This window comes from Phalacrocorax aristotelis, chromosome 8, assembly GCF_949628215.1.
Source record: "Phalacrocorax aristotelis chromosome 8, bGulAri2.1, whole genome shotgun sequence".
NCBI lineage: Eukaryota > Metazoa > Chordata > Aves > Suliformes > Phalacrocoracidae > Phalacrocorax > Phalacrocorax aristotelis.
The window spans coordinates 15,068,245-15,094,878 of NC_134283.1; the positions used below are offsets into that span (position 1 = coordinate 15,068,245).

Here is a 26,634-nt window from a genome sequence, read left to right on the forward strand (position 1 = left end):
CAGACTTCTCAAAAAGTTTTCAGCAACTGGCATTAACCCACAGAGCAGGCCAATCTTCACAGGAGTTGCCACTGGTAATTGCTATACTGCTCAACTTCCTACTACTTTGTCATTTAATTGCCACTGGTCTCTAGCACAGACCTAGAATCCAGTAGGATTCTCTTCCAGTCTCACAAAATATGTCATAAAAGCATTCTGAAATGTGAACATACATTGTCTCAGCATCATTTGGAAAAATAACTGGTTCTGAATTATAAAATTCTGCATTAGAAATACTAGCAGCCTCCCACCTTGTCTGGGTAACTATGCCTTGTTTTTTCTGTCCCTACAAAACAGACGTTCCTTTGCTTTTATCAGAGGGTTCAAGATTAGCATTGGGTTCAACAGTGGGCTCTGAAGAGACATGAAACAGCAGGTGTTAATAGTAACTTTATTGTTTCACTGGTGCAAAATCATGATACTGAATAAACTTGTGTAATGCATTTTCCCCTAAGTTTACAGTAATGAAGGTTATACATATCTATATAGATCGCAATTTCTCTATTTTTATACTATTTGGAACAAAATTATCTTGATAAATATGCCCTCTGCACAGACTGGCCCTCACTAAATGTCACAGAGCCTTAATATGCAAAATATAACTTCTGTTTTTGAACATGGTACTTTAAAACTCTCCAAACATGCATTAATATATCCTAGTTTTTAGGGAAAAATATTACACTTAGTCTTAACTTGCATTAAAAGAAAAGCACAAGCAGAATATGACATACAATAATCCCAAAAATCTGATGCTCTGCAAGGATCAGACACAGATTCAGATGACAGTCACTGCCAGTTTAGAACTCTAGTGCTACAGAAGCAACAGTGAACAGACAGCAGAGAAATCAGAACTGGAAGAGCCCTACCACGTCACATAGATTTCAAAGAAAGTTTCAGCCGTGCTAACTGATGAAACCTGTAGTTGCTGGTCCAACCTTTCAGATTTGTTAGAGCACTCAACACGAGTGTTTGAAGTGCCAGACTGAACACATTAATGTTAATTTGACATTTCTGAAAGGCACAACCTATGAAACTATCTTAAAAAAAACATACGGTATGTAAATGAAAAGAAATAAGTACAGTGTGTATCTTCCTAAAGAACAAGACCTTCATAAATTGGCCCCTCAGATTCTGGTGATTCCCTCCTCAGACGCAAGTGCTCCAGTGTGTTGTGAAAGTGTTTGTTAATTTGTTCTGTTTCTTCAGTAGACTCAAGGTTTGGAAGATCTTCTCTTATCTTCTGGATAAGCTGATTCAAAACCTGAGTTGTCACCTGCAGGAGAACATGAACAGAAGTCATCAACAAGACCTGTATATAAATCCAGGGACATCAGTTTCAACAGACTTGTCTCTAAACTATTGGTATTTAGGCAGTTCTTAGAAATATTGATAAGACTGTATGCATACAAACTATTGGAGACTGCCTTCTATTGCTCCTCATAGGACCATTCTGACTTCAGAGTTTTGTGGGAATTCCCCCTGCCCCAGCAAATGTGAAGAACTTCTTAAGTCATTAATCTGACAGCTTTGTAATTTTTACCACAGCATTCTCTCCAGTTTATTCAATACAAATTTAAAAAGCTGTAAACAAATAAAGCATATAATCAGATTGCCTATGCACTCTAACAATCAGTTTCTTGTAGAAGTCAGTCAGGATGGTAATATCAGATCTAAAGCTTTTCTTAGTGACCAAATTTTTACTTAAGGAAGTACAGCTGCCTAGGGTGTTAAGTCCAGCACTACACAGAACACCACAGCACAAAATGCACTGCAGACCACCACTGTATCCAGAGACTGGTTTTACATCTGCCAAGTGCTTTGAAATCCAAAGTTTTCTCTTCATCTCCATCAGATACAGCATCTCCTATACTAGAGCACTACTATAGCAGGAAGCCAGTTCAGTTACTGGAAAGTTAGCTAATCCCTAAAATCTCTTTAAACATTCTCTCAGAACTATAGATTATTCATTAATCTGTGCTCTTGGTCAAATGATGACATTAGATGGGATGTGATCTCTGCTTAACCAAGCAGCTTTTTCAAATTGGACAAGTTTACTAGTTATCTGCTAACAGAAAATGTATGAGGTAGTTATCTCGGATTTCAGATGCGGAATTTGAGATGGTACTTGAGATGTCATATCTACTTCTTGAAATCAAGGCTTACACCTACCATTTGCAGTGCACTCAGCAGTGACCTTGAACAGCTGTAAGAATTTTCTTTCCCTTCTATACATTTTAAGTTAGGTACCTCTAAAGTTAGATGGGAAAGTAGTAAACTATATTCTAAGTCCTAGTTAAGTTTTTATTTAATAAATATTTCAGGTATCCAAGTCTCACAATATTGAAGTTGATAACTAAACTGCATATATTTGGTGTTTTCCCCCATGTAAGAAGAATGAAGTTTTAGCCACAATTCTACTACCATACCAAGAATTCACTACTCTGTTGTTATTACCAGAACTCATGCCTCTCGTGAGAGGCTACAAAGCAAGTTGGAGAGACATGATTGGGGTATAAGTGTGAATGAAGAGCTTAAAGAAAGGATTTTTTAAAAAGATACAATAGAGAGAATGCATTTCCACTCACCGCCTCATTTTCCTTTTCATAAAAATAGATATATCTATTCAGAATTTCTATGAAAAGTTGGACTTGCAGGGAAGGGTCCATGCACTGATTTGCTATCTTCAGAGCCTTCTTTAGGCATTCCATCACTCTTTTTCCTCCATGAAGCTAGAAAGGAAAAAACAAAAAATTACAAGAAATAAAAGAACCTTAGGGTGATCCAGTATCTCTTCCCATAGCACATACATGGCACTTCCTGGTGGTCTACCACAGAAACACAAAAATACAAAAACTGTGCAGAACAAGCTGTGATTGAAAGCTTACCTTGCTTGACTGCTATCACTTAAGTTTTGTTAAATCAGGCAATAACATGAACAGCTGTTGAAAGCCTTCAATCATGAGATCAATTAACTCAATTTTGTAATACGTACACTAATGCATACTTTGAGAAGCAGATTCCAATCACTGCTCTTCATAATTAAAAGCCCTGAAGAACACAAAATTTATTTTACTACCTTTAACATCAACAATTTCTATCTTTAATTTGGAAGTTCAGTAGTTTACATACAAACACAGCTACTATAATAAACGTATGCAAAATGCAGACCGTACTTTGATAGCCAGTCTTAAACTAGTTGACATTCGAAAGATTGTATGGTACTTCTACACTTAAATTTGAGTTTTCTCCATTTTTGTATTTGCAGCTTACACTGCAGTGAGATTTAGTAGCTTCATATAATAGAATGCATTCCAACTGCACCTACATCACTAAGTGATACATCTACTTTAGAAGTGCGTGCCTTCAGAAGAAAGGCAGAACTATGTTGCTGAGGTAGTATGTGTTAGGCTGCTGTCATTTTATTCTTACCTCCTCTCCATTCTTGTCAGTATTTCGGCCAGACCAAAACAAATGGGCACAAGTGCTCACAGCACGGCACTGGTCTGGCTTCTTAAGGAGCTTAGAGGCTGCCAGTGCACACTGAGTCCTCAGAGGCTCATGGTTCTCTTCACTGAAGCACTTCATCCTCTCAAATGTCCCAATTATCAAGGTGATTGCAGCCAGCTGTGCTTTTGAATCACTGATTTCATCTTCATATAGAGAGAAGGCCTAGTCAAGGGAGAAAGCAAAACTCTTAATCACCGCTTTAGAACACATCAGAAAAAAACCACCAAACCACAGCTGCTAGTGACATAGCAGGGAAGTGTCCAGTTTTACATTTGTTAAAAGCTTCAGCAGTAAAAAAGATTTTTTACTGAGAGTGTCAAAATCAAGTTAAATCCAGAAACTGGAAATAAGTCTTGCAAGAAATACTACATAGTAAACAGATGTGATCCTACATAAAACCTGAAGATTGATCTTTTCCTCATTTCAAGCATCTGTTCAAATACAGAACTTCAGCAGCAGAAATAGTCCCTGAAGAGGATTTGGTTCTTTGAAACACACAAAACAGTACAGCATAAGTTGAGTGTAGGTCAGTGACCACAGAGCAGGTAAGAAAAGCATCTGCACTGCTGCTACGTGGGTGAAGAGCCTTGAGAGAACACACGAGACTAAAAATCTTGAACCATATCTCTAATAGAGGGTACATAATTGTCATGCTGCTCTCGTCTTCAGAATTGTGCTACAATGGCAAGTGATACAAGACAGTGAGAACAAACTGAGGTTATCAAGTGACTCAGTTTAAGAATGTGCATTAGTAGCAGTATTAGAGGAAAAATTAGGACAAAGCTTGCAACGTGGATAACATTAAATACATTGGTTCTTTATCTGATGGGGATGATAGGAAAGTTTTTGCAACAAGTAAAACATAAGATCAAGTAACAGGCTTAAGTGGATTTTCAGGGCAGTTTATAATAGGCTTCAATACAAGGATTTGAATCAGCAAAGCCCAGCATGGCAGTTGAGAACACTGCAAATTTTAGAGAACTTCCAAAGAGTGCTTGCGGTCAGGGCAATACCAGCTAGGTAACACGAGCTGGGAGACAGTCTTAGAAGCAGCAAAGGAGCATTTTATGTTGAGAAAGCTACGCTCCTCCAGTGAACCAACTATGCGAGTAGGAGGCAGCATTGCAACATACCACATGTTGTCAGACTGAGTATTCAAATCAGTAGCAATGGAGCTTAATTCCACAGTAGCCTGAGAAGCAAGAAGGAAGATAAGGAGTTTCTACCGAGAAGCATTAGCTGCCAATATTTTCAGATGTTTTAAAATCACACTGGATGATTCAATGTTCAGGAAACCTACCCAAGCCAAATTTAGGGTAGCATGGGACAGTGACTGTAATAGCTGGACACTCACCTGGGACATGAATTCATAGGCCACAGTTTCATGATTCTCAAAGCCAATCTCTCCTGCAGCCAGTGCTCCTTGTAGGAAGAGACGGAGAGGCAGCTCTGCCAGTTCTGCTTTGATCAGAGCACTGATGGTCTGATGAGCAAATGAGAAGATCTTCTGGCACTTCTTTTCCCATTTGTCATCCTAGAAGTGAAACAAGTCAAAGCTTGAACAAGACAACTGCTATAAGGAAAGGGAGAATCTAAGTTGTAGTAAGATCTGCTAAGTGCTCCAGGCTGTTGTCTTCTGTCGGCCACTCCAGCCACTTATTTACTGAAGTAGTAGTGTGTACCCTAGCAGTACTGTGCTGACCTCAGTGGGTCTTCACATAGTATTTCTTCTATTAACAAAAAGTTCACACCCATTTTTCCTACCAGCTCATAGAAACCTTCCTCAGAAGTCTACACTGAATTGCAGTTACCACAGCTATGCTTAGAACATAACTGAGCAAAAGCCTAATTAGCTAAATGGAGAAAAATTCTATTCAGTCTGGAGCATCAATCAGAAGCAGAAGAGAATTTTAAAATATTCATTTTGAGGAGTGTTTTAACAAACAGCATTTTAACTTATTTGCCCACAATAAGGAAAAATACCTGTTTAAGCTACCTCAGTCAGAAGGCATCAAAGGGCCAAAATGGATCAGTGATAATTTAGTGTGCACTTTTGCAGCTACTATATAATTTCACCTACAAAGAAGCACTTACTTTTAGAAACATTAAAATAGTATAGCTACAGATTTAGAAGTTGATTAATTTCAATATCCAGATTTAAATCAGTTTCATGCCATCACTTGCAGTGTCATAGTTCTCTGGTCTCCATGTAAAAGTACATCTTCATGAATAAACACAACTGGCAAATTTCTGCTTCACCGTTCTGCAAGTGCTGAGGTAATGTAATATGAACTGATAAAAATCCTCCCTAAATTAGAAAGGATTTACATCTCAAGTAAATATCTGCCTCAAGCAAAAAAAGAAACCAAAACACACAACCCACCACCAACCCCCCCTCCCCAAACCTAGAATTTATAAAGTCTTAGCATACTGTTGCCAGATAAAATGCATTTTTAAGGAAGCCAAAAAGAAGCAAGAATACAAGAGTTACCTAGAGGTCAACTTACCACTTTGGAGTTCTCTTTGTAGCGAAAAGCAAGCTGGTATGCAGCGAACACCAATGGTGGCAGTGTAAAACGAATACGTTGGTTCCCACCTGCACCAAAGTGTTTCCGGGCAGTGTTTAGGATCTAAAACAGAAGCACTGTAAGCTTAGAGAATTCTTGGAAGAGGTGTGTTATTTGCATCTATAACTTAATCTGCACTCTATGGAATAAGAGCAATACATGGTGTTAGAGAAATACGAAATACAGAGAAATAAGAGAAATACATGGTGTTAGCATCAGATAAATTACAGTATTTTGAGGGGACTACATTCAAGTTGCTTTACTTGAATTAAATTAAGGACCCGAGGGAAGGGCAGGAAGATGTGTCAGGGGAGGTTTAGGTTGGATATTAGGAAAAAGTTCTTTACCCAGAGGGTGGTGGAGCACTGGAACAGGCTCCCCAGGGAGGCAGCCATGGCATCAACCCTGACACTATTCAGGAAGCACTTGGACAACACGCTCAGACACATGGTATGAATTTTGGGGTTGTCCCATGCAGGGACAAGAGTTGGACTCAATCATCCTTGTGGGTTCCTTTCAACTCAAGACATTCTATGATGCTAAATTTGTGCAGTCTCTGTAGTTTTTTGTATGGTATCTGCCCAAGTTTTTACTACAGCTGCTCAATACGTGTTAGGCAACACTTGTATTCACTGCGGATACATTTTGGATTGTTCAGCAAGATGGAAGTTGCAGGAGCTTGCATTTAATAATGACATCAGATACATTCTGTCCTCAACTCAAGGGAAGCTATAAAAAGGACTATTCTTTCTTACAACGGCCTGTAAGAAAGTAAAATAAAGAAACCAAGTTTCACAAAAATAAACACCTAAGTCAATAAGTCTTCTCTTACTCTGAGAGAAAGGCTACAGTGCCACATTCTGGTAGCCACACCTGCAACTTTTGCCATTTTTCCCCTGGTTTTAGTTTTTCATTATGCTCATTAGTGACAGCTTCTTTTACTGCCTTTCTCAGTTTTGAGCACAAGCTGCACACACAACATGAACATGATACTTTTTTTGCTTATCACCCTTGTGATAAGCTAAGGAGCTCTGCTTGTTCATACTGTTAGCTTCTCACCTTCTCCTTATTTTGGGATTATTTTTAATCTATTGGTATAGTTAGTCATGTAGTCTCATAACCAGAATTCTCAGGAATAGCAAGAACTCCAGGTATCAGAAGAAACATTAATCAGTCTGTTCCAAGCAAACTAAACATTACATCTGCTTTTTGTAATAACCTGACTCCCTTTCAAAGGGGACAAGACTCAGACATGCCACATTTTACACTAAAACTGCTGAAACAAGATTTCAGAAAATTTCTACCACAATTCTGAGTTAAAGCGTGGGGTTTTTTGTTTTTGTTTTGTTTTTTTTTTTAAGTGTCAGAACAAAGATGTCTAGTTACTACATCCAGGTATTACCTTGCTTTCTGGTCATAGCAGTCCCATTACCACTTTGAAACAAGCACTAGACGTGAAGCTCAGTGTCCAACCCTACATACATTTTTAGATTTACATGAATTCTAGGTGTAATAACATAAATAGATAGAAATCTGTCATCACCCATTATAAACTGTATTAGCCACTTTGGCTTGTAATGCACTAAGGTGTTTGAATTTGCATTTCAGATCTCTTCCATTCAGAATGCAAAATTTAAAGTCAGATACTGTGAAAACCCATAGTCTTGGATTTTTTCGTACTGTTCGTGTAATGTAGGAAAATTTGATACAAGCATTCATGATGCTTATCAAGAAGCTATTAAGCATTTTTACTAAAAGGTGTTAAGCAGCTTATAGAATTCTGTCCAAAAGGTAATTTGACAAGTCCTACGATGGCATTTAAAGGTGCCCAATCTGATTAAAGCTAAGCTTGCTAGATGAGAAAGATGACAGCCTGACGCCCAGAAGCTTTGCAAAACAGCTTCAATATCTTTAGCTATGCAAAGTCTTTTGGGGTAAAAATACATCAACTCCCTTAGTGCTAGCACCCCTTTGAAGGAAACTTTGTTCTACATTAGAAAAAAAAAAACAGTTATCTTGGCTTTTCCTGTATGAATATGGTACTTGGTAGCTGTAGTCAACCTATACAGTTCTTGACAATGTATAAGAACCTAGTTGACCTTCCTGCCCTACTCCAGCAATATTCAGAAATAATGTAGTAAATGGAGAGCAGGTCCTGAAACACAACTATCTCCAATCCTTGTACAGGCCTTAAAGCTTTGCTTCTCCCCATTAAAAGAAGCTACAGCAGAGCCCTACGTTTCAAGCAAGTAATTTTTATACAGTATTTTAAACCCCAGCTAAATGAATGCCAGTAACGTTATGCGTACCTTCTACTGGATCATCTTGGTCTATTCTCACTGTTTATACCATATGATATTGCAGCAACTTTAAAACAGAGTCAACCAATTGTATTTCAGGCACACTAACTGTAATTTCCAGTAATCCTACTCAGGCCTGAGCTCTGACTGGAGCTAACTCTAGCTGCTGCAATCTGTAACAGCATCCAACTTCAGCAATCTTCTGCCAGCTTCTCCAATGGATTTTGCACAGACAGAACATCCATGCCCCTCTGCCCCAACACATGCTTCTCAATATAGGGAGATAATTTAAACTTGAAATAAACCGAAGCCAGAAATAGCAGATTAACATCAGAAAGCTACCTAAAAGTTTGTTAGATCAACTCAAACTGTTACGAGTAATATAATGCTTACGTTTCAAGGCCATATCAAATCTGCTATTAAGGATGGACCAAGCAGAGAGAAAAACCATTTGTAACCACTAAGCAGCAGTATACTACATTGCTATATGAAGACCATATATTTACACCAATTAAAATTCCTAGGACCAAACATATTAGCTGTATTTTCTGAGCTTTGTTGTGTATTTTGATACCAAGAGAATGCAAATGACAGCGCTCCAAATTTCGCTTGCTGCTTTTTAGATAGATGGTTATATGAAGTTGTCAGAATGTTAGAAGCTACCACAAACGAATACAGTTGCATCCAAACCACCACCTCATGGCACAAGATCCACAAATGAAATCCACAAATGCTTTTAAGCCCTCATCTGCTTTTTCCAAATGAACAGCATTTCATGCTACCATTAAAAGGTGTCATACATAATGTTTTTTGAGTCTGTAGTGCCAGAGCAGTGATACCCCAGCTCCACTAAATTCTTTTACAGTAAATAATGCGAGAACTGACAGTTCAGAGAACACAAACATTCACCATACCAGATACTGTTGGTCAGGGTCATCTGAATGCAAAAGATGAATAAATCTTCCCACAAGACTCTGCTCATCAGCGAAGTCCTCAGGGTCAGGATCTTCAGCAGGCTGATCTGGTTGATCCTGAATCAGCGTGGATACCAAATTCATGATCGCATCGACCTGTTAAAGGCAATATAAGCTCTGTTTAAACAGAAGTAGTCCATAAGCATAAGTTGATAGCAACTGGAAACATCTTTACAGCCATTCACAGTGCTGACAAAGCACTAGAAAAGCCTGTTAGTTCATGATGCTTTAGGACATATCTGCCTTAGTCCCTGAAGAAAGGTCCATCTTAGCACAGGTGGGACAGCACAGCCATACAGAGGCAATTCAGATTCCAAAGTACTATCCAGCCTTCTTTGGCTAATAGGCCTAATTTAAAAGGATTCAGGGTCTTTGTTCAAACCTAACAGAAGTAGTCTCTAGGATGAGGTTAGGTAAGCTGTGTAAAGACAAGATATTTAAGAGCAAGGGTGGAAGAATTATCAAGTGGGATAAAGCCTGTGCTACTAAGATGGGGAGGTGGGGACATGCAGGGCCATGAAGGCTAGGATGCAAAGCATGCCCTCCATGAAATCTCTTAGTATGTGTTTTCAAGTCTTCAAACAGTAGTCTAAATACATAGAATTTCAAGTTATGTCATACCTGTTCTTGGGACACAATTTCTGTGTTATAATCCAACACGTTGCTAAGTACGTAACAACTCATGCTCTTCCTGGACTCATAATCGAAGTATTCAAAGAGGGGATGAAAATGTTTTAGTTTCAGAACTGTCAGGATATTGTTGTAAGTATCAACAGGGATTTTCAAAAGTCTAGTCAGCTCCTTTGAAACAGCACTGCTTGTTGCAATACTAAAAGAAAACATATGCAAAAACCACAATTAATCAATACTTCACACATGTAGACAGATTTGAAGTCTGCCTAAATACCAATTCTGATATATACCACTACATCCAAGCAACTTGCTGCTAGGGAGTTAAGAAATAAATTATCAAAACAAGTCATATATTGCTCTTTAGGATGTACAATAGAAAGTACACATTTTTAACTTGCTAATAGCAGAAGCAGAGACTGTAGCTGCAAATTCAGCAAGCAGAAAACCCTAGAGCACTGTAAACGACAAACTGATAATGACTATGCACAGCTTAGCATATTCATTGCATACAGCTTGGCATACACGTTGTACAGCTGCGCAGTAGGTTTTATGCACAGGTGAGCAAGTCCTGGTTAGTCAGTAGTTTATCATGATCATCTATAGCTTGGCCCAAAAGCAGTAATCTTACACATTGAAAGCATGTCTCTGCTATCTTGCCAAATGTGGTGAAGTGTGGAAGTCAAGATTTTAAAGTATTAATTGCCACCCCAGAGAGAACACAAGAGATGTTTACTTACTGTTCCAGATTAAGTTTATTGAATATTTCCACGGTTGTCTCCAACACCTTATCAACATAGTCAACACGGTCCGGGTAGCACTTCATAGCCAAGTTAATGAGAGAAACTTGCAAAGATACCACATCTTCTGAGGGCATGTCCTGGCGAGACTGAAATTTAAGACATGTGCTTTTTTTTGTCAACTCAGCACTAACTTTGGAAAAAAAATGTTAAAACTGCATGCAAGAATACCTAGCATACCTGTATAACAGTAGCAACCTGCTGTGAAAAGATGTCAAACAGTTTAATATCTGCTGGGATACCAGGTCCATCTTCACGATGTGCAAATAAAGCTAACCTGGTAACAGATAAAGGAAAGCAGCTTGGTTAGCATTGTTTTTCCACTCCTCAGATACAGGCCAGAAAGAGACACTGGCAGAAAAAATAAGTCCTCTAGGTATACTTGCAAGCTGTATTACAAGCAAAAAGGAAATTAATGTAAGTCAGAAGCCTTAAGAGCAACTGAGTCTGGTAAATATCAGTCCTGGAAACAGTGCTGACAGAGACTGCAAGATGAAGGAAGAGCAAGAAGGACATTTCACAATCCATGTTCTTCAGCTAGCAGAAAGTGTTCTGTTCTTTCCAGCAAAGAAAGAGTTATAGAGTAGGCTGATGGAAGAGCAAATATCCTGCATCCATTCAGTGATATTACTAAACTTAGATATCCAGTAGCATTCTCTGCAAAACAGTCTCCAGAGGAAAAGACAGAAGAAATATACTGACTTAACTATGCTTTGTATCCAAAGACAGACCAACATGTTTGGGACTTCCACTGTTTGCAAAGAGCAAAATACAAAGAATCTGAAGTAGAGAAGAATATTTTTTTGGAAAAAAAAAAAAAAAACAAAGCAAGAGATTACTATCCAGCAAGCACCCAAAGCATCCAAAAGATGTTGTAGAGCTATGTCTATATGTAACAGGAGAAAGTCATGCCAACCACTATTTCTGCAGAAATCAGATACAAGATAAGAAGAATCACTATAGGCAGGCTAGCACCTTACCAAAGCTGCAGCTTAAAAAGCTCAGCATTGCTATTTTTGCTTTCTTATCATTAAGGGATCGTTCTAGTCTGAATTAGAGGAATACCTACAAAAATATTTAGGAAAAAGCACCCGATTAAGATTTTTTTAAGTTATTGTTTACAGGGTTTCTAAACTTTGAGTCTGAATGAACTTTGGGTCTGAAACAAAGAAGCAGGTAAAAAAAGGTTGAGGTGCCAAAAAACTTCACTGCCAGGAAAAACAGACATTGAACTGTTCTTTTATTTCATTAGGGTGGTAACAAGCAGACTTTCTAAAGCCAGGAACAATCACTGCCTTTTCTCAAAGGCACAGGGCAGCTTTTCTTGGCAACAGCTCAGAGGGTAAGGCCAGCATGCTACAAAGTATGATCAAGTTGGAGGCAGATGGCAGCATAATTAGAAGCAGCAAGATTATTTGCAGAAAAATTCATTTAACAGGAAGCTCCATGGGAATAGGAACTAAAGATTCACAGGCTTCCTCAGCAATCACTGATGTTCAGTTTCAATTATCCCACACCAGCTGAAATAAAGAGGAGAAATGCCAACTGGCACTAGCTGTACAGGGCAGATTCACATCTTAACTACACAATACTGAAATGCATAGCAATTGCTCCAAACAACTCCAATCTAAACACAAGAGCAATACCTTCCCTCCTTGCATGAATTCCAAGACAGATCCACTCATATCCTTCAACACTCCAACACAACATTACAGTCAAAAGCACAAGTTGCCATACTACAAAGATGATAATCATCACACCGCCACCTTTCTCATTTGGCTATAGAACAAGGGTAGAAGGCTCTGGAAGACACTATTACAAAACACAATAGCAATAATCCTAGGAGGGCAGCAGGTTCACTGCTAGCCAGTTGCTTACTGTTGTTTGTAACAGTAATAATAGCAAACTTACTGTGGAGGTAGTACCAAAGCTGTTTCAGTCCTCTAAGCAGACATGACAGCAAAAGCTACATGAGGAAAGCCTTCTTGCAAGAATTGCATTTTATACGCTAACGTAAAAACCTAGCAAAAGATCCTGTGACCTCTGTTCAAAGTAGATAGCCTCAAAATCAGATTGTTATAGGCAATACTTCTTGGGGATTTTGTGGGGTTTATGGGTCTTTTTAAATCTAAAAGAATTATGAAAAATCTCAGCCATTGCAGCAAGTGTAGGAAACCAATGAATTCCTGTGAACATCTCTGGATGAAGGTAGAGTTGCGTCTCTGCCAAATGCACAAATAGTGAAAGATACTCCAATAGACCAAAGTCCTGGACAAATAGATCTGATGTAACCCAGAGAAAACAAACTACATATTTGTTAAGTAAAAACTTCAAGATCCTAAGTTATACCAGTCATGCATAATACACACGCTCCATCTCCAGGCATTAGAGGAGACAAAGAAACAAAGCCACAACCACCCTACTCATTGCTGAACGCCAGCAGAACTCAAGATCCCTGTGGTAACTGAAGTCCACACATTTGTACATGGGCTAGATATACAGAAGTACACATGCTTGTGTGCAAATGCAAGGACAAGGCTTTTTTGAGGCTTCAAAAAGCCATGAGTGCACTTCCATTCTGCAATAAGAAAGTACTCACTGATAATCTGTGTTGTTTCCTTGCAGGATACAAATCAAAACTTCAGTTCCAATTTCTCACCCATATCTGAATTCAGTGCAAGCAGTTTTAAGCAATACCTCCACAGGAAAACACATTTTTGAGAGAACAGGCAGAAAGCTAGTGGTAAACTAAGAATTAAGAAGGTAGTTCCATCCTCTACTAGCTCTTTTCTGTAGAGACATGTTCACTGATCAAAACTGCAAGGTAAAGTATCCTTGATATACAATTTAGCCATTAGGGTCTTCAAGTTTTCAAGAGGTACCTATGACCGGTATGGCTGTTAAAGCAGAACACTTTAGTTCAGAAACATAAAATCAGTCAATACTAAATGGGATGTGTCCTGGCTTAATCTGTTTATAATTTTTAATCAGTCCTTAAAGCAGGTTTCGTTGGAAGCTGTAAAAGCAGAATCCAGAGAGCAGAATCTATAGAAATACAATTCTTAAAGCTTGAATCAGAGCTGAGAAAAAGACACAGAAACAGTGAAGTTAAGTGATATAAAAAATTGAAAGCTTTCAAATGCTAGAATAATTATATTCTGCTTGTGCACAACACAAACTTAATTTTGAGCCAATTTCCTCCCCCTTGGTCACTCACCTGTCAATTAAAGCAATAATTATATTTTTCACATTCACATTTTGGTGCAGCTCAGCACAGGCTCTGAGAAATGGGTTCAGGGTTTGGAGGTGAAATTCATCTGGGAAAACCTGAAGTTTTAGATCAATAGTCATCAAGTTATAAACTGAACTTGCCCATTGTTACACAGCAGTAAAATGCAACAGTGTAATTCTAAAGCAGATAACCACATAGTAAATACAGTCTGGCCTATGAGTGCTTTAGGGTTCCCCCAGCTGACCTTGACTGGATAAATGCACGTAGCAAGAGATGGAAGAGAAATGGGTAACTTGAGAGCCCAGCTATGTATTACAATTCATACTGCAGGCACTGCTGCTCAGATGCTTACAAGCTTCTGCAACAGAAGGAGCATAAAATGGATTAATCTCTACTCTGCCATCTGGTAAAAAAAATACAGGACAAGCCACTATGCAAGTGTCCCTGTGATGAAGTTTTCCAGTTCATGAGGAAGAGGTGAAAGTAGCCTGAATCTGACTAGAAGTACAGTAGTATGTGTCCCTCTGTCCCATCGCTGCAACTGAGTTTAAGCAGCTCACCTGTATGATGCACTCCATGAGGTACTCCTGAGCTAAAGCATCTCTACAGTTTACAACTTGCTCCAATATTCCAGGCAAAACAATCTGGAACAGGAAAAGAAGTCTGGCAGTGATTTTACAATTACTAAGTCTGCATTCACATATGCACTTAATCCAAGCAGAGCAGTATTTCTAATGTTTCTCAGCTTATTCTTTATACAAAGACTTTCTGATAAAGAGTTCCAGTTTTCAGCAGTTCCATTTTCAGAGAAAAGAAAAATCTACTGTCTCAGACACCTGTCCGTTTCATACATTATACAACCTGCAAGCTTTGATTTAGTAAGTCAGTGCTACTAGCTTTGCCAGCCTATAACACTACTCAGTCTCAGCAATACCGCTCAAAATTGTTTTCAGCAGCTATATGGTAGAACTTACAAGGGACAGACTTCTAAATAATATATTTGCTTGAGTATCATTTCATGCAATAATATTCTCTTGAATGTTTTTAGAAGCATAGCTTCATTTAACTTGTAAAGTCTATCACAGACCACCATATGCATATGCGTCGCTTAAACCAACTCATTATACTATAAGTAAAATCAGCATCAGGAAGGAAAGTTTTAAAATTTCCCATCAAGATTACAGTCAAGCTTATAGAAAAAAATGCACGAGTCATGTCCTTAGCCGCACAATACATTATACAGCTTCACTAGCATTCAGAACTTTTCGTCAGGTGAAGAGTTCGAGAAGCATCAGCATTATTGGTCTTTTAGCATAGCTGTAACACTTCAAGCTGCTTATCTGAAAGTCCAGACTGGTTTCATTTGGAAAAAGTAATAGAAGCCAGAAAGGATGGACAGACATCCCACCTGCTTATATCGCTCCACATTAACACCTTCCAACTGACTGAGGCGAACCAGGTTTGTTCCTACAAGGATTCTCAGTTCCTGCCGTTCTCGCTCCCTTTTCTCTCTGTCCCGACTATGGCCCTGGTGTTGCATTCGCACCCAAAGTTTGTTCATCTCAGCAAAGTTCAGCAGCACAAAATCCATTGAATCACTGATGTCTCCAGTGGTTTCTTCACTGCAATTGAGAACAGGTTAGGAACGGGAAAAGCTTGTCAGAGGTACTCATCCTTCCATCCACTGGTGAGCATCCCCACACACCCTCCTACCTTCTTAAAAACTGGAAGTGTGTAGTGGGATACCTGGGGTCATAAGGTTCATATCCTCACTTGTGAGAAACCTTAGTCCTGGAAGGGAATTCTTAATGGACAAAACACCTGTCAAGCCTACAGAGTTCTAACATATCTACTTCTCTCAAACCTGTCATACAGAAAATTTAAATATGTTATATTAAAAACATTTTCTTTTTAAAGTTATAGTCCATCTCTTACTCTGCTTGCTCGCCTTCATCTGGTAAGATATTCCTGGTACACTGCAGGAGATAGTTTCTAAGAAAGAGTCCTCTAAGAGGATGCTGTACTCCACGGCACATCTCCACCAGGTCTTTCAAAATATCTTTCCTGGACTGTGGAAATGACTTGACATAGACAACACCTACTGTTATCAGGAGATACCTGCAAGAGGCAGAGAATCAAACAATACATTCTGAAGTAACAATATCACAGAAAGCAGTAAAATACCATCTAGGTCCTGTAATTTTCAATATTTAGCCAGCTTTCAACTCCTATTTTCCTCTGCTACAGAGTACAGCAAGCCTGAGCAGCCACTTGACCTCATTACAATGCTTTATACATTGAACGCATAAATGCTTAGCACGCATAAAGTTCTGAATGCTCTCAGACTAGCTTGTCTATACTTCCAGCACCCTACTACGCTGAAAAACAGATCTGGCACATATAGGTAAGCAACTATTACGGTAAAGCAGTTAAACCTCTTCCACACCATAGTCTAGCAGGATAGGTGTTATGCTTTTCGGAAATCCCCAGGCCTGTACTCATTCCTTCAGTGTCTCTATATTAAGCAAGATAATTAATTAAGATAATTAAGCAAGAAGGAACCAACACATGGGCAGGAGGAACTGTCCTTCTGCAGCTGCACTCTTGGCCTATATCTCATGTCATAAAAATCCACTCTTAAGATATGTAGAAATACTACTCACCATTGCAAACTGAATTCTTGCTGTCAAGCAAGAATGCAGACTCAATTGTTATCTAAGCCCAGTGTCTGACCACTATTCACCAGTTGTGTTTTGTTTGGGTTTAAAAAAAAACAACAACAAACAAAACACTAACATATAGACACTTACAGTCTTGGAATAATATTTCCAGCATATTGTACTAGCTCATAAAGGTCTGCCACTTTCCTTCCTTTGGCAAATTCGTCTGTCAGGTAGACTTCCAAGTAGTGTAGCTCATCAGAAATTGCCATGTCTTTTCCCCATAGTTAAGGATTTTAAGTTAGAGTGTGTACAACAGATTTACATAGTAATTTGCTCATTCACACCAAGGAAGAAAGACACTGTACCAAATACAATAACGCCCCAGTAGGTAGTGCTTCTGAAACAATAACTACTATTGGGATATATGTGCAAAATTAACCTCAAGTCTTCAATTGTCACTTCTAGCCTATTAGAAGAGGGAAAAATCCCTAAATCAAAACAGCAAGCCAATGAACATGATTGAACACAGTATCTAAAGTAAAGGCATACTATGTGTCACAGAAAAATATCCACGCATGGGAAAAGTAGTATTTGACTAGATTCACGTTCTATTCCCAAGTCTCATGAAAAGGCTCCCCTGCTTCAGACACCACAGTATGCCCAAGTAAATACATTGAGGCACTGACTTACGGTTAGAAGCTATAAAATAGTAACGAATAAAGAAATAACTTGGATTTACAGATTTTGGGGTAGCACACTGCAAGTAGAGTTGTTTTACAGAGCTGCTGTTTTTGTAGAACTAGACTCCTGAAACCTCTCAAAGGAAGATATGAAAGACATTAAAGACCTGCTTGTTACCAAAGGGAAAAGATGAACTTATACAGTGAGCAAATAAGTCTCCTACAATATATCCGGATAACTAAATACTGAGGATAAAAGTGCTAGTAAATATCTGAGACTGACGAGATGCCACTGTATCAAAAAAAGCAGATGAACATTTCATTCCAAATTCAGCATTTCAACTATTTTTTTCTCTTCAAAGGATACAGAGCTCATAATAGCTCTTTGGAGATAACATAGAAGTCCGCAGCTCACCAAGCATGTTGGAAGCATGTTTCAAGGCATCCATGAGCTTGTTTTTGTCCTTTAGAGGTAAAAAGAGAGAATAGTCTGTAAGAAATACTAGGCAACTGCAATATTTTAGAAAGCTACGCTTTTAGCTTTTTAAAAATGCATGCAAAGATTAAATAAATATCAGGAAAGGAATAACTGCAATTAAATCAAGTGATTGTGTATCTAGCTTGTACTACCTTGCCCATCCTAATTAAGTGGAACATTATACCTGAAGGTGGCAAGAAGATGTATCTGAAAACAGAGCTACAGTAATAAATTGTAATACTAATGGTACAAAAAAATAAAACAAAATTTTTCTTACGCAGAAATCTCCACCCACCACTCAAATTCTAACCAGCAAGCAAAACAGAATGGATCCCCCACCCCCAGTCTGGTCTGTTGTTTTGCTCAGATCTCATGAGAAGAGACCTCCAGCAGACAAAGGATATGCACTTCCAACAGACCACTGTTAGAATTAGAATCCTCTTCCCCTACTTCTCACCCAAGAACATCATCTTACTGAAAGCCACAGTTTATTAGGCTGCATATAAACACCTGGTATGCTCGTTTTGGCTGGGATAGAGTTAATTTTCTTCACAGTATCTAGCCCCATCCTAGCTTTTGGATTTGTGCTGGAAACAGTGTTGATAACACAGTGATGTTTTCGTTCCTGCTGAGCAGTGCTTACACAGAGTCAAGGCCTCTTCTGCTTCTCACCCACCCCACCAGCAAGCAGGCTGGGGCTGCACAAGAAGCTAGGAGGGGACACAGCTGGGACAGCTGACCGAAACTGACCAATGGGATATTCCACACCATATGACATCATGCTCAGCATATAAAGCTGGGGGAAGAAGGAAGGATGGGTTGTTCGAAGTGGTGGCATTTTGTCTTCCCAAGTAGCAGTTACGCATGATGGAGCCCTGCTTTCCTGGAGATGACTGAACACCTGCCTGACAATGGGAAGCAACGAATGAATTCCTTGTTTTGCTTTGCTGGCATGTGTGGCTTTTGCCTTACCTATTAAACTGCCTTTATCTCAGCCCACAAGTTTTCTCACTTTTACTCTTCCCATTCTCTCCCCCATCCCATCGGGGTGGGAATAAGCAAGCAGCTGTGTGGGACTTAGCTGCCAGCTGGGGTTAAACCATGACACCTAGCATCACAGGACACAAGACAAGCTTCTAATCTACCACCTATACATACTTGTTCAACCCATCATCAGAAACAGCATTAAGTTTTGGGGAAGAATAGAAGGAATTGCTAGTGTGAGCCACTTAGTATATTGTCACTCAGTCACCAATAGGTGAAAAGCTCAGCTGGCAGCTACTTCAAAGATTTCAAAAGCATTCCACAGAGTATAAAACTGGGAGAGGCCTTAGCTTTCTTGCTTGCCATTTGGCTGCAAACAAAGTTAGCTTGGCTAACCATGTGAAAGTATATTGGAATATTTAAGTTTTCACTGCATCCTTAAACAGTTTCTCCAAGTCAAAATAGGCTTCTCAAACCCAAGAAACCTACGCATAATGATATCATCTGCCTGCGTTAGCTACAATTTCAAGATGAAGTTCTCAGTACAACCCTAGCCAATGGTGTTTTCCAGTCACAGAAGAATTCATGCATCAGTCTACAGTTAATCACTACAACATTTATCCTATGCAACAGGTAATTCACTATTAGCCTCACAGTCTGTGGTTCATGCCAAGACGACTACATGGGAAAATGTATGTTTGTATGTTGATCATAAACAAGAATAGTTTCTCACCATAATGTTCCATATTAAATCCATTTGAGCAATAGCCTTCTGACATCAAATGGCAGGCTTATTTTCAGTTTAGGTTTACTTAAATGCAAGCACATGAATTATAAAAATGCACACTCATAATTCATCTTGTCAAATATTGGAGCAAAATCAGGAAGACACATTCAAAAAACACTCAAGGCTCACTCTCATTGCGTAGCTGCCTCATTTATTTGCAAAGTCTCTCTGGCAGAAAGCTACATAAAGGGTTAATTTTCCTCACAGCACTAGAGATTAGTATTGATTTATTGTTTCACTCCTAGCAGAGAAGGAGCTTTATTGCATTTTAAAGTCAAATTCTTACCAAGCATCTCTTCATCTGAAAAGACTGCACCTTCACAGCCTGAATGGCTTCATCCAGGAGTTTTTCCTGTTCATCCTGAGGAGATTGCTGTGTTGTTGGCTGGACAAAAAAAAAAAAACCACCAGAACTCACTTTTATGAAGCTGTTAATCATCTGATTCAAACTGGGTTCACACAGTTTATAACACAGTGCAAGTGACACTACAGTGTGACCGCTCAAGAGTGGTAAGAAACACGTCCATGATATGTAAGGGAGAAAGGTTCCAGTACTCTGCAAAAACCTGAGGACAGGGAGAAGATAGGTTATGGGTAGCCTGTGACCACCACTGCTTCTTGGAGTGCAAAGCCATGGGGACAGAACAGGGTCAACTTTTGCCTTCTAATATTTAGAGGTCAAGAACCCAGTGCAATTATCCGCCAAGAAGCAGCTTCAAGAGAATGCAGAGATATCACTACACTGAAAGGAAGCATTGCTGCTTCTTTCCACAGAGCTTCAAAGCAATGCCCAGACTGCGCACGCTGCAACTGCACAGATGCTTTCCTGCATTCACAAGTTCCCAGTTAACTGCTATCTGACCTACACAACTCTATTAAGGACAAGTTTCAGATAAGCAAAGGATAAAGTACAGTTCACGGTTTTTGGAAGGTAGAAGCGACTTGCAGTAGGCAACAGAAAACCAAAGAGAAGCAACAACTCTTCATGTCCCCTACTTGTCCCTGTGACCCTCTTACCTGCCCTCAAGAAGGCACATTCCAGGCCTTCAACTTAAACTTTCAACACCTTCTGCCTTTCCAAGGATCATACTGCAGTTTCTTACAATATTAATGAAATCCATTGCTTACAGCCTTAGATTTCCCCCCAGCCCATCTATATAGGCCTTCTCCTGCTGCAGCTGCTTCCTGCCCTCTACCAGATCGATGAGATTAGTTTCTATGAGCATCCTGAACTTATTCTCTAAGATGTCCAAAATTACCCAGATGAGAACCCCTAATGCTCTCCTCACCTGCAACCAGCCTTCCTCCTAACACCTTACAAGAAAACACCACCATCCACCTACTGTTTCAGGCCTAGTCTTCAACATCTCATTAGAACCTCCCAGCCTCTCCTAATCTTGCAGTTTGTTTTCAGATGGCATCTCTGAAATACTGACAGAGACAAAAGCACTGATGTTGTGTCCCAATCACATATTCTCTAGTCTTGACAAATACTATGTACACAGTGATGCGCATAGCAGGTTCTCTGGGCCTGCAGCTCCAGTAGTTTCTTAACTATTTATACTTGTTCCAACTGTGAAGCAAGTATATTCTGCCAAGAGAACTTTGCTGTAATTGCTAAGCTTTATGTATTCCATGACAGATCAGACTTTCAAGGAACAGATGATTACAGTGCTGGGACTGGTGTGCAACAATCAATATCAAAACATCATGCAACAGACTTGCTAAATTATGTCTATGCCAGCATGTTTGCCACATTCTGGAGCCCCCTGAACCCACATTAGTGCTTTAGAGAAGATACATCGCTACAGAGCTGAATGCTGTACACTAACCACACCAGGTATCTGTTAAAGCACAGCTAGAAACAGTGGAGTAACATTAACACTAACCACAACTTCCTAAACCCACTTCTAATGGGCATTAAGCTTAAACAGCGACCAGTCCTGCTCTTGAATACCCAGCTGTTCACAGGGCCATGTAGTGCTGGGAGAGCTGTTTAGGCTGTAAAGAATGAAATCAGCTAGAAGACTAGCCCAGCTGATTAATAGTTTACCATTCACCTAAATCACCCTTCAACCACATAAAACCTTGCAAGCAGGCTTGTGAAAAGGCAGCTTTTGACAGCAACACCAGGTTAAAGCGTTTACTGAAACACGTACCTGCTACAGCCCCAAGAAGTGATTGGCAGAGCGCACATGCATCAGTTTCCTTACTTTTGGTGTGAAAACCACTGGTTAAAGCATAATGAATACTACAAGTTTGACTATGCGTTAGCTGGTACAAATAACGATCTCACTGAAGGTATACACTTTCTTATGCAACTTTGAAAAACTGCCTTGTAGCAACAGTTGGGGAAATAATGGAATTTCAGATCCTTGCCCTGTCAGACATAGCTTTCCCATTTATAATGAACCAGAGTCAGCTTTACATCAAATTCTGCCTGCATCAAGAGAAGACATTGACAGTATTTCCATTTCTGCTCTAGATGTGAGCAGCAAGGCCCCACACTGTATTTAGCATTGGTTCTGTAATACGTACATGACTGGATTCACTGGCAGAACCATTTCCGTGTTACCACAAGAGATTCACTTTTTTCTTCTGCATCTCTTCAAGATTAAGATTAAAATTACATTCATATCTGTTCTGATTTCAAGACTGAGAAGGTAATTGGTCTAAATAAAGATGTCTTTACTACAAGGGTACTTCATGTCTAAAAGACAATCTCAGCATTTTACAGTTGCACAGGCAGTGAGATAACCTACAACTGATCATAACAAACATACAAAGTTGTCTGAGGTGTTGTTTGTAGCAGCTTTACTTCCACATGGAGGGAAAACATCTTAACAGCAGCACCACTGAAAAAGTTCCCACTCTTTCTTACTTTTCAGTTTTCAAAGTCTGAATATTTATCACCTTACCCTTTTCTTTGTTCTTTAGAAAGCAAGCTACTGTAGAGCATTTCTCCATATAACCTGGTTATTAAGTGATACACACGATCACATCAAGATCCACCTATCCTGATACATAATCCCTGAAGTTTGCGGAAACTGTAGCAAAAAGCAACTGAAGTAAAGAGAACATACAGCAAAAGCCTACCAACGACAGTTTGAAGGGCACACACCAAACCAGAAACCAGTTCTTCTGTCAGATACAGAAAATAAAAAGCTTTATTCCACACTGTATCTTCCACTTCAAATGAGGAACCTATTAACACAAGACAGTATTTTCAGGTATTATTTTATCAAAAAATGCAACCATGCTGTGGAGTTCTATGCCAATCTGCAAACAAGAATCTTGAACATCAGCTTTTGAAGTGGAAGATACATTGACACTGGACAAAAGCAGCGGTACTCTAATCAGGGCACAGAATGTCCTGCCTTGTCAACAGCATGTAAAATAAGGTATAAACTCCTGCATGAACACAAGACGAGCAATTTGCAGCCATTTAGACTTTAGAAATGCCTGATCCTTACCCCCATTAGATACACTGCAAATGTTGAAGACAAAAAAGGAGAGTTGATTTGAACACAGTTTTCTGCTTTTCTTGTTCCCTAACATTTTTTCCTCTGAAGCCACAAGGAAGCAAGTGAGCAGTGGAGAAGTGACAGAGAACTGCCTCTTTCATCTACACTACCAGCTTCTGTACAAGACCATAGCCTTTTTATAGCTTTGAAGAAAAGACTATCACATGCAAGTTATGGAAGTCAACACACAGCAGCTGAATTTGGCAGGGGGGTAAGGAGAGCTGGCTTTTGGTGTGGGGGTCTTGTGTGTATTTTCTTACTTTGTTGCAGGTTTTGTTTCTTTGTTGGTTGTTTGGGTTTTTTTTTAACTAAAGGCCAGTGAATTGTAAATTGCCTTGGAAAACCAGGATTTTTTCTTTTAAACCCACAACTAGCCAGGAACAATCATAGAATCATAAAGATTGGAAAAGGCCTCTAAAATCATCAAGTCCAACCACCAACCCAACACCACCATGCCTCCTAAACCATGCCCTGAAGTGCCACATCTACAGTTTTTGAGCAGGGATGGTAACTCCACCACCTCTCTGGGCAGCATGTTCCAATGCCTGACCACTCTTTCAGTGAAGAGATTTTTCCTAATATGCAATCTAAACCTCCCCTGACACAATCTGAGGCCATTTCCTCTTCTCTATTGCTCATTACTTGGGAGAAGAGACCAACACCCACCTCACTACAACCTCCTTTCAGGTAGTTGCAAAGAGTGATAAGGTCTCCCCTCAGCCTCCTCCAGACTAAACCACCCCAGCTCCCTCAACCTCTCCTCATAAGACCTGCTCTCCAGACCTTTCACCAGCTTCATTGCCCTTCTCTGGACACACTCCAGCAACAAAATGTCTTTCGTGTAGTGAGAGGCCCAAAACTGAGCACAGTATTCAAGGTGCGGCCTCACCAGCGCCAACTACAGGGGGAGCTAAAAGTCATCTACTGCCTGGCTGACCAGAGTGGGTAATACAAGTTATCCTGCAGATAATAAAAAAGTGTATTATTGCAGCAGCAAACTTGATTCTGGACTATGCTGATCCTCATCATAGCAACTATTTTTGAACATGCAAGGTTAACATTATGCCTATTGTGTACAACTTATTTTCCAATACTCATCTCCATGGGATGCTTCATAAGATTCATACTTAGTTTCATACTTGAGACTTAGCTGCACTCTGGGGATGGTTATATTTTGGGTCAATGTGTTGACTAGTTAAGATGCTCGTTCCACTTAAAAATCTGGTAAATTGCAGTACTCAAGAGAAAAAATTATATAGTATTAAAATATAGCAGAATTCAAGGCAAGTTCGTAGAACCTACCAAATAGCTTGTATTCTGGCAATATAGGTATCTCAAGCTGGATGCAGAGGATACATAATAGTAGAATAAAAGTAGAAGGTTTCGCTTCTGTTCCATTCTGAAGTGCATTTCCTTCCAATCTCCAAACAATTAAGTACTTTCTTTAGATAACTGATGTGCTTACGGCCTATTCCAGACACGACTTTTCCTTCTGTTTGCTCACATGCTTGTGTTTATTACCACAACGAATGAGATTTACCCAAGAAGCTTTTTCTGCCTCCTCCTAGTTAGATTTTGTTAGGACTACCTACCAGTCAGTCACCACTGAGACATTTAAAATTAATGCTACCCGAACAGAAGATGGGTTGGCTACAGAAGCGGATTGAGACAACTGCCAACCTACAGATGAAGCCCGGGGGCACACAACATATTGCTGTAGAAGTCACTGGGCTGCTCAGAATTAACAAAAAATGCATAAGCATTTTGTACCACATAGGAAGCATTACTGTGCAATACTGAAGGCAACTCTAGAACTTCTATTACATCTCACAGTATAAGAGCTCAAAGATGAACCAGAGAGAAGAAAACAGTTTTCACATGTATAAACTGGTACTTGCTGCCACAGGAAGCCACAAGACATTAACAAGAATTAAGGGACTGGACTTTTTATTCAGGGGATGATCAAGAACAACCAGAGTCCCCTTAAAAATCAGTCTTGTTAAAGGTACTTAAACATTCAACTTCAAGGTTTAAACCAAACTTGACCATAGGAAATGGCAGTGGAGCCTAATTTGGTAGAGGGGATTATCCTATGCTTAACATCTATAAGTTTATTTTTTCTGAATCACCTGATATCAGCTCCCATGGAAATGTCAGGCAGAAAAATTGTGTCATTCTTGAGTTAATGACTACCATGAAGTATTTAAGTGGGGGACAGAGACAGCTATCTATGTAGGTTTAGTACTTCCCATCACCCAACTATGTATTTCCAATCATCTTTCAAATAACATTATAGATTTTGTCCCCCCATCTCTACGGATTATAGTATTAAACTAATACCAACACACACAACACTTTAAAAAGAAAGCCTGTCCCAAAAGCCTAAGGACTGTGCAATCCCTGCTTTATAAAGCACTGTTAGTTTTGTGTCACTGTCTAAATACTGCTAGCACTGCTTATACTCCACTGTGATGGTTATAGAAAGTGCTGCTTAAAATTTTATTTAATATTAAATACCACAGAAGACACACTAAGCAGGCAGAGTTTTCAGTTTTACTAGGAAACTTGACTGTCCCCTTGTTTTTACTGAAGGCTGAAAAGCATTTCTCAGTAAGAGCTATTTCCATGCTAGAACATCAGGTTTGCACCTCTAATGAACACTTGTTCCAAAACAGCTCTAGCGAGCTGGGCCCATCAATCCAAAACCACCTTTCCTGCAGAAAGCGAAAGGAGGTTCCGTAGGAAAGCCTGAAGCAGCAGTTCTGAAGGGTCAGAACATCGGAACAGCAGACTGCAAAGTGGGCAACAAGAGCACGTATGTGGGGCCATAGAAATGGCACAGCCTCGGGTTTATGACAGTGACAGCACGCCAAACACACTTGAACTCCGACCGCAGGTGCAGACGCGGTTCCCTGATGGAAACGCCTCCCTCCCCGGCGCCCCTACGAGCAAACCCGGTTGAACCCAGCAAAGCAGCGCCGTGCACTGGACCCACCGCGGCGCCGATCGTTACCGCCCACACAACCGGGCCCAGCCCTCACCTCAGACCCGGCCAGGCCGGGCGGCGGCCTCCGGCCGCCACGCCCGGCCAAACCAGGGCCGTCCCCACCGCCGCCCGAGCGCGGCCGCCGGCGGTCCCGAGGGACCGCGAGCAGGAGCTCCCCAGGCCGGCCCCGGGAGCCAGGCCTGCCCCTCGGTCACCGGCAGGAGCGGGCCGGGCCCCTCCCACCGCACACACGGCGGCGGGGACGAGGCCGGCTCCCACGGGCGGCCGGCTGCCCCCCGGCCCGGCCCGGCCACCCCCGGCCCCTCACCATGATCGCACCGCCGCCACAAGCCGTCCCACCAGCAACACCCCGTAGCGCCACGCGCCGTCACGTGACTGCACCGCCCGCCCCGCCGCACCCTTCCCATTGGTCTGTTCCCAGGAAGCAGTCCGCTCCAGGCTGATTGGTGTTGAGGGCGATGA

The 26,634-nt window shown here is 40.3% G+C and overlaps 1 protein-coding gene across 1 annotated transcript; it reads right to left on the reverse strand.

Annotated features, from left to right (window-relative positions):
• Positions 1-416: 416 nt before the first annotated feature.
• Positions 417-26,562, reverse strand: VPS35 (VPS35 retromer complex component). The gene is made up of 17 exons (XM_075101497.1): positions 26,480-26,562; positions 19,928-20,026; positions 17,760-17,856; positions 16,860-16,983; positions 15,985-16,167; positions 15,458-15,671; positions 14,610-14,693; positions 14,035-14,144; positions 10,998-11,094; positions 10,758-10,906; positions 10,009-10,216; positions 9,328-9,483; positions 6,054-6,176; positions 4,901-5,080; positions 3,469-3,708; positions 2,625-2,768; positions 417-1,312 (listed from the first exon to the last, which is right to left on the reverse strand). The coding sequence occupies exons 1-17, from the start codon at positions 26,480-26,482 to the stop codon at positions 1,133-1,135; spliced, it is 2,391 nt and encodes a 796-aa protein (XP_074957598.1). The 5' UTR covers positions 26,483-26,562; the 3' UTR covers positions 417-1,132.
• Between the last annotated feature and the right edge of the window lie 72 nt (positions 26,563-26,634).

Excerpts from the sequence above, each read along its gene's own strand:
- VPS35 (XM_075101497.1), bottom strand. Across the intron at positions 14,694-15,457 it reads ATGTGGAGCGATATAAGCAG|ATTGTTTTGCCTGGAATATT; the intron begins GTGGGATGTCTG and ends TTCCTGTTCCAG. Across the intron at positions 14,145-14,609 it reads TCATGGAGTGCATCATACAG|GTTTTCCCAGATGAATTTCA; the intron begins GTGAGCTGCTTA and ends CTAAAACTTCAG.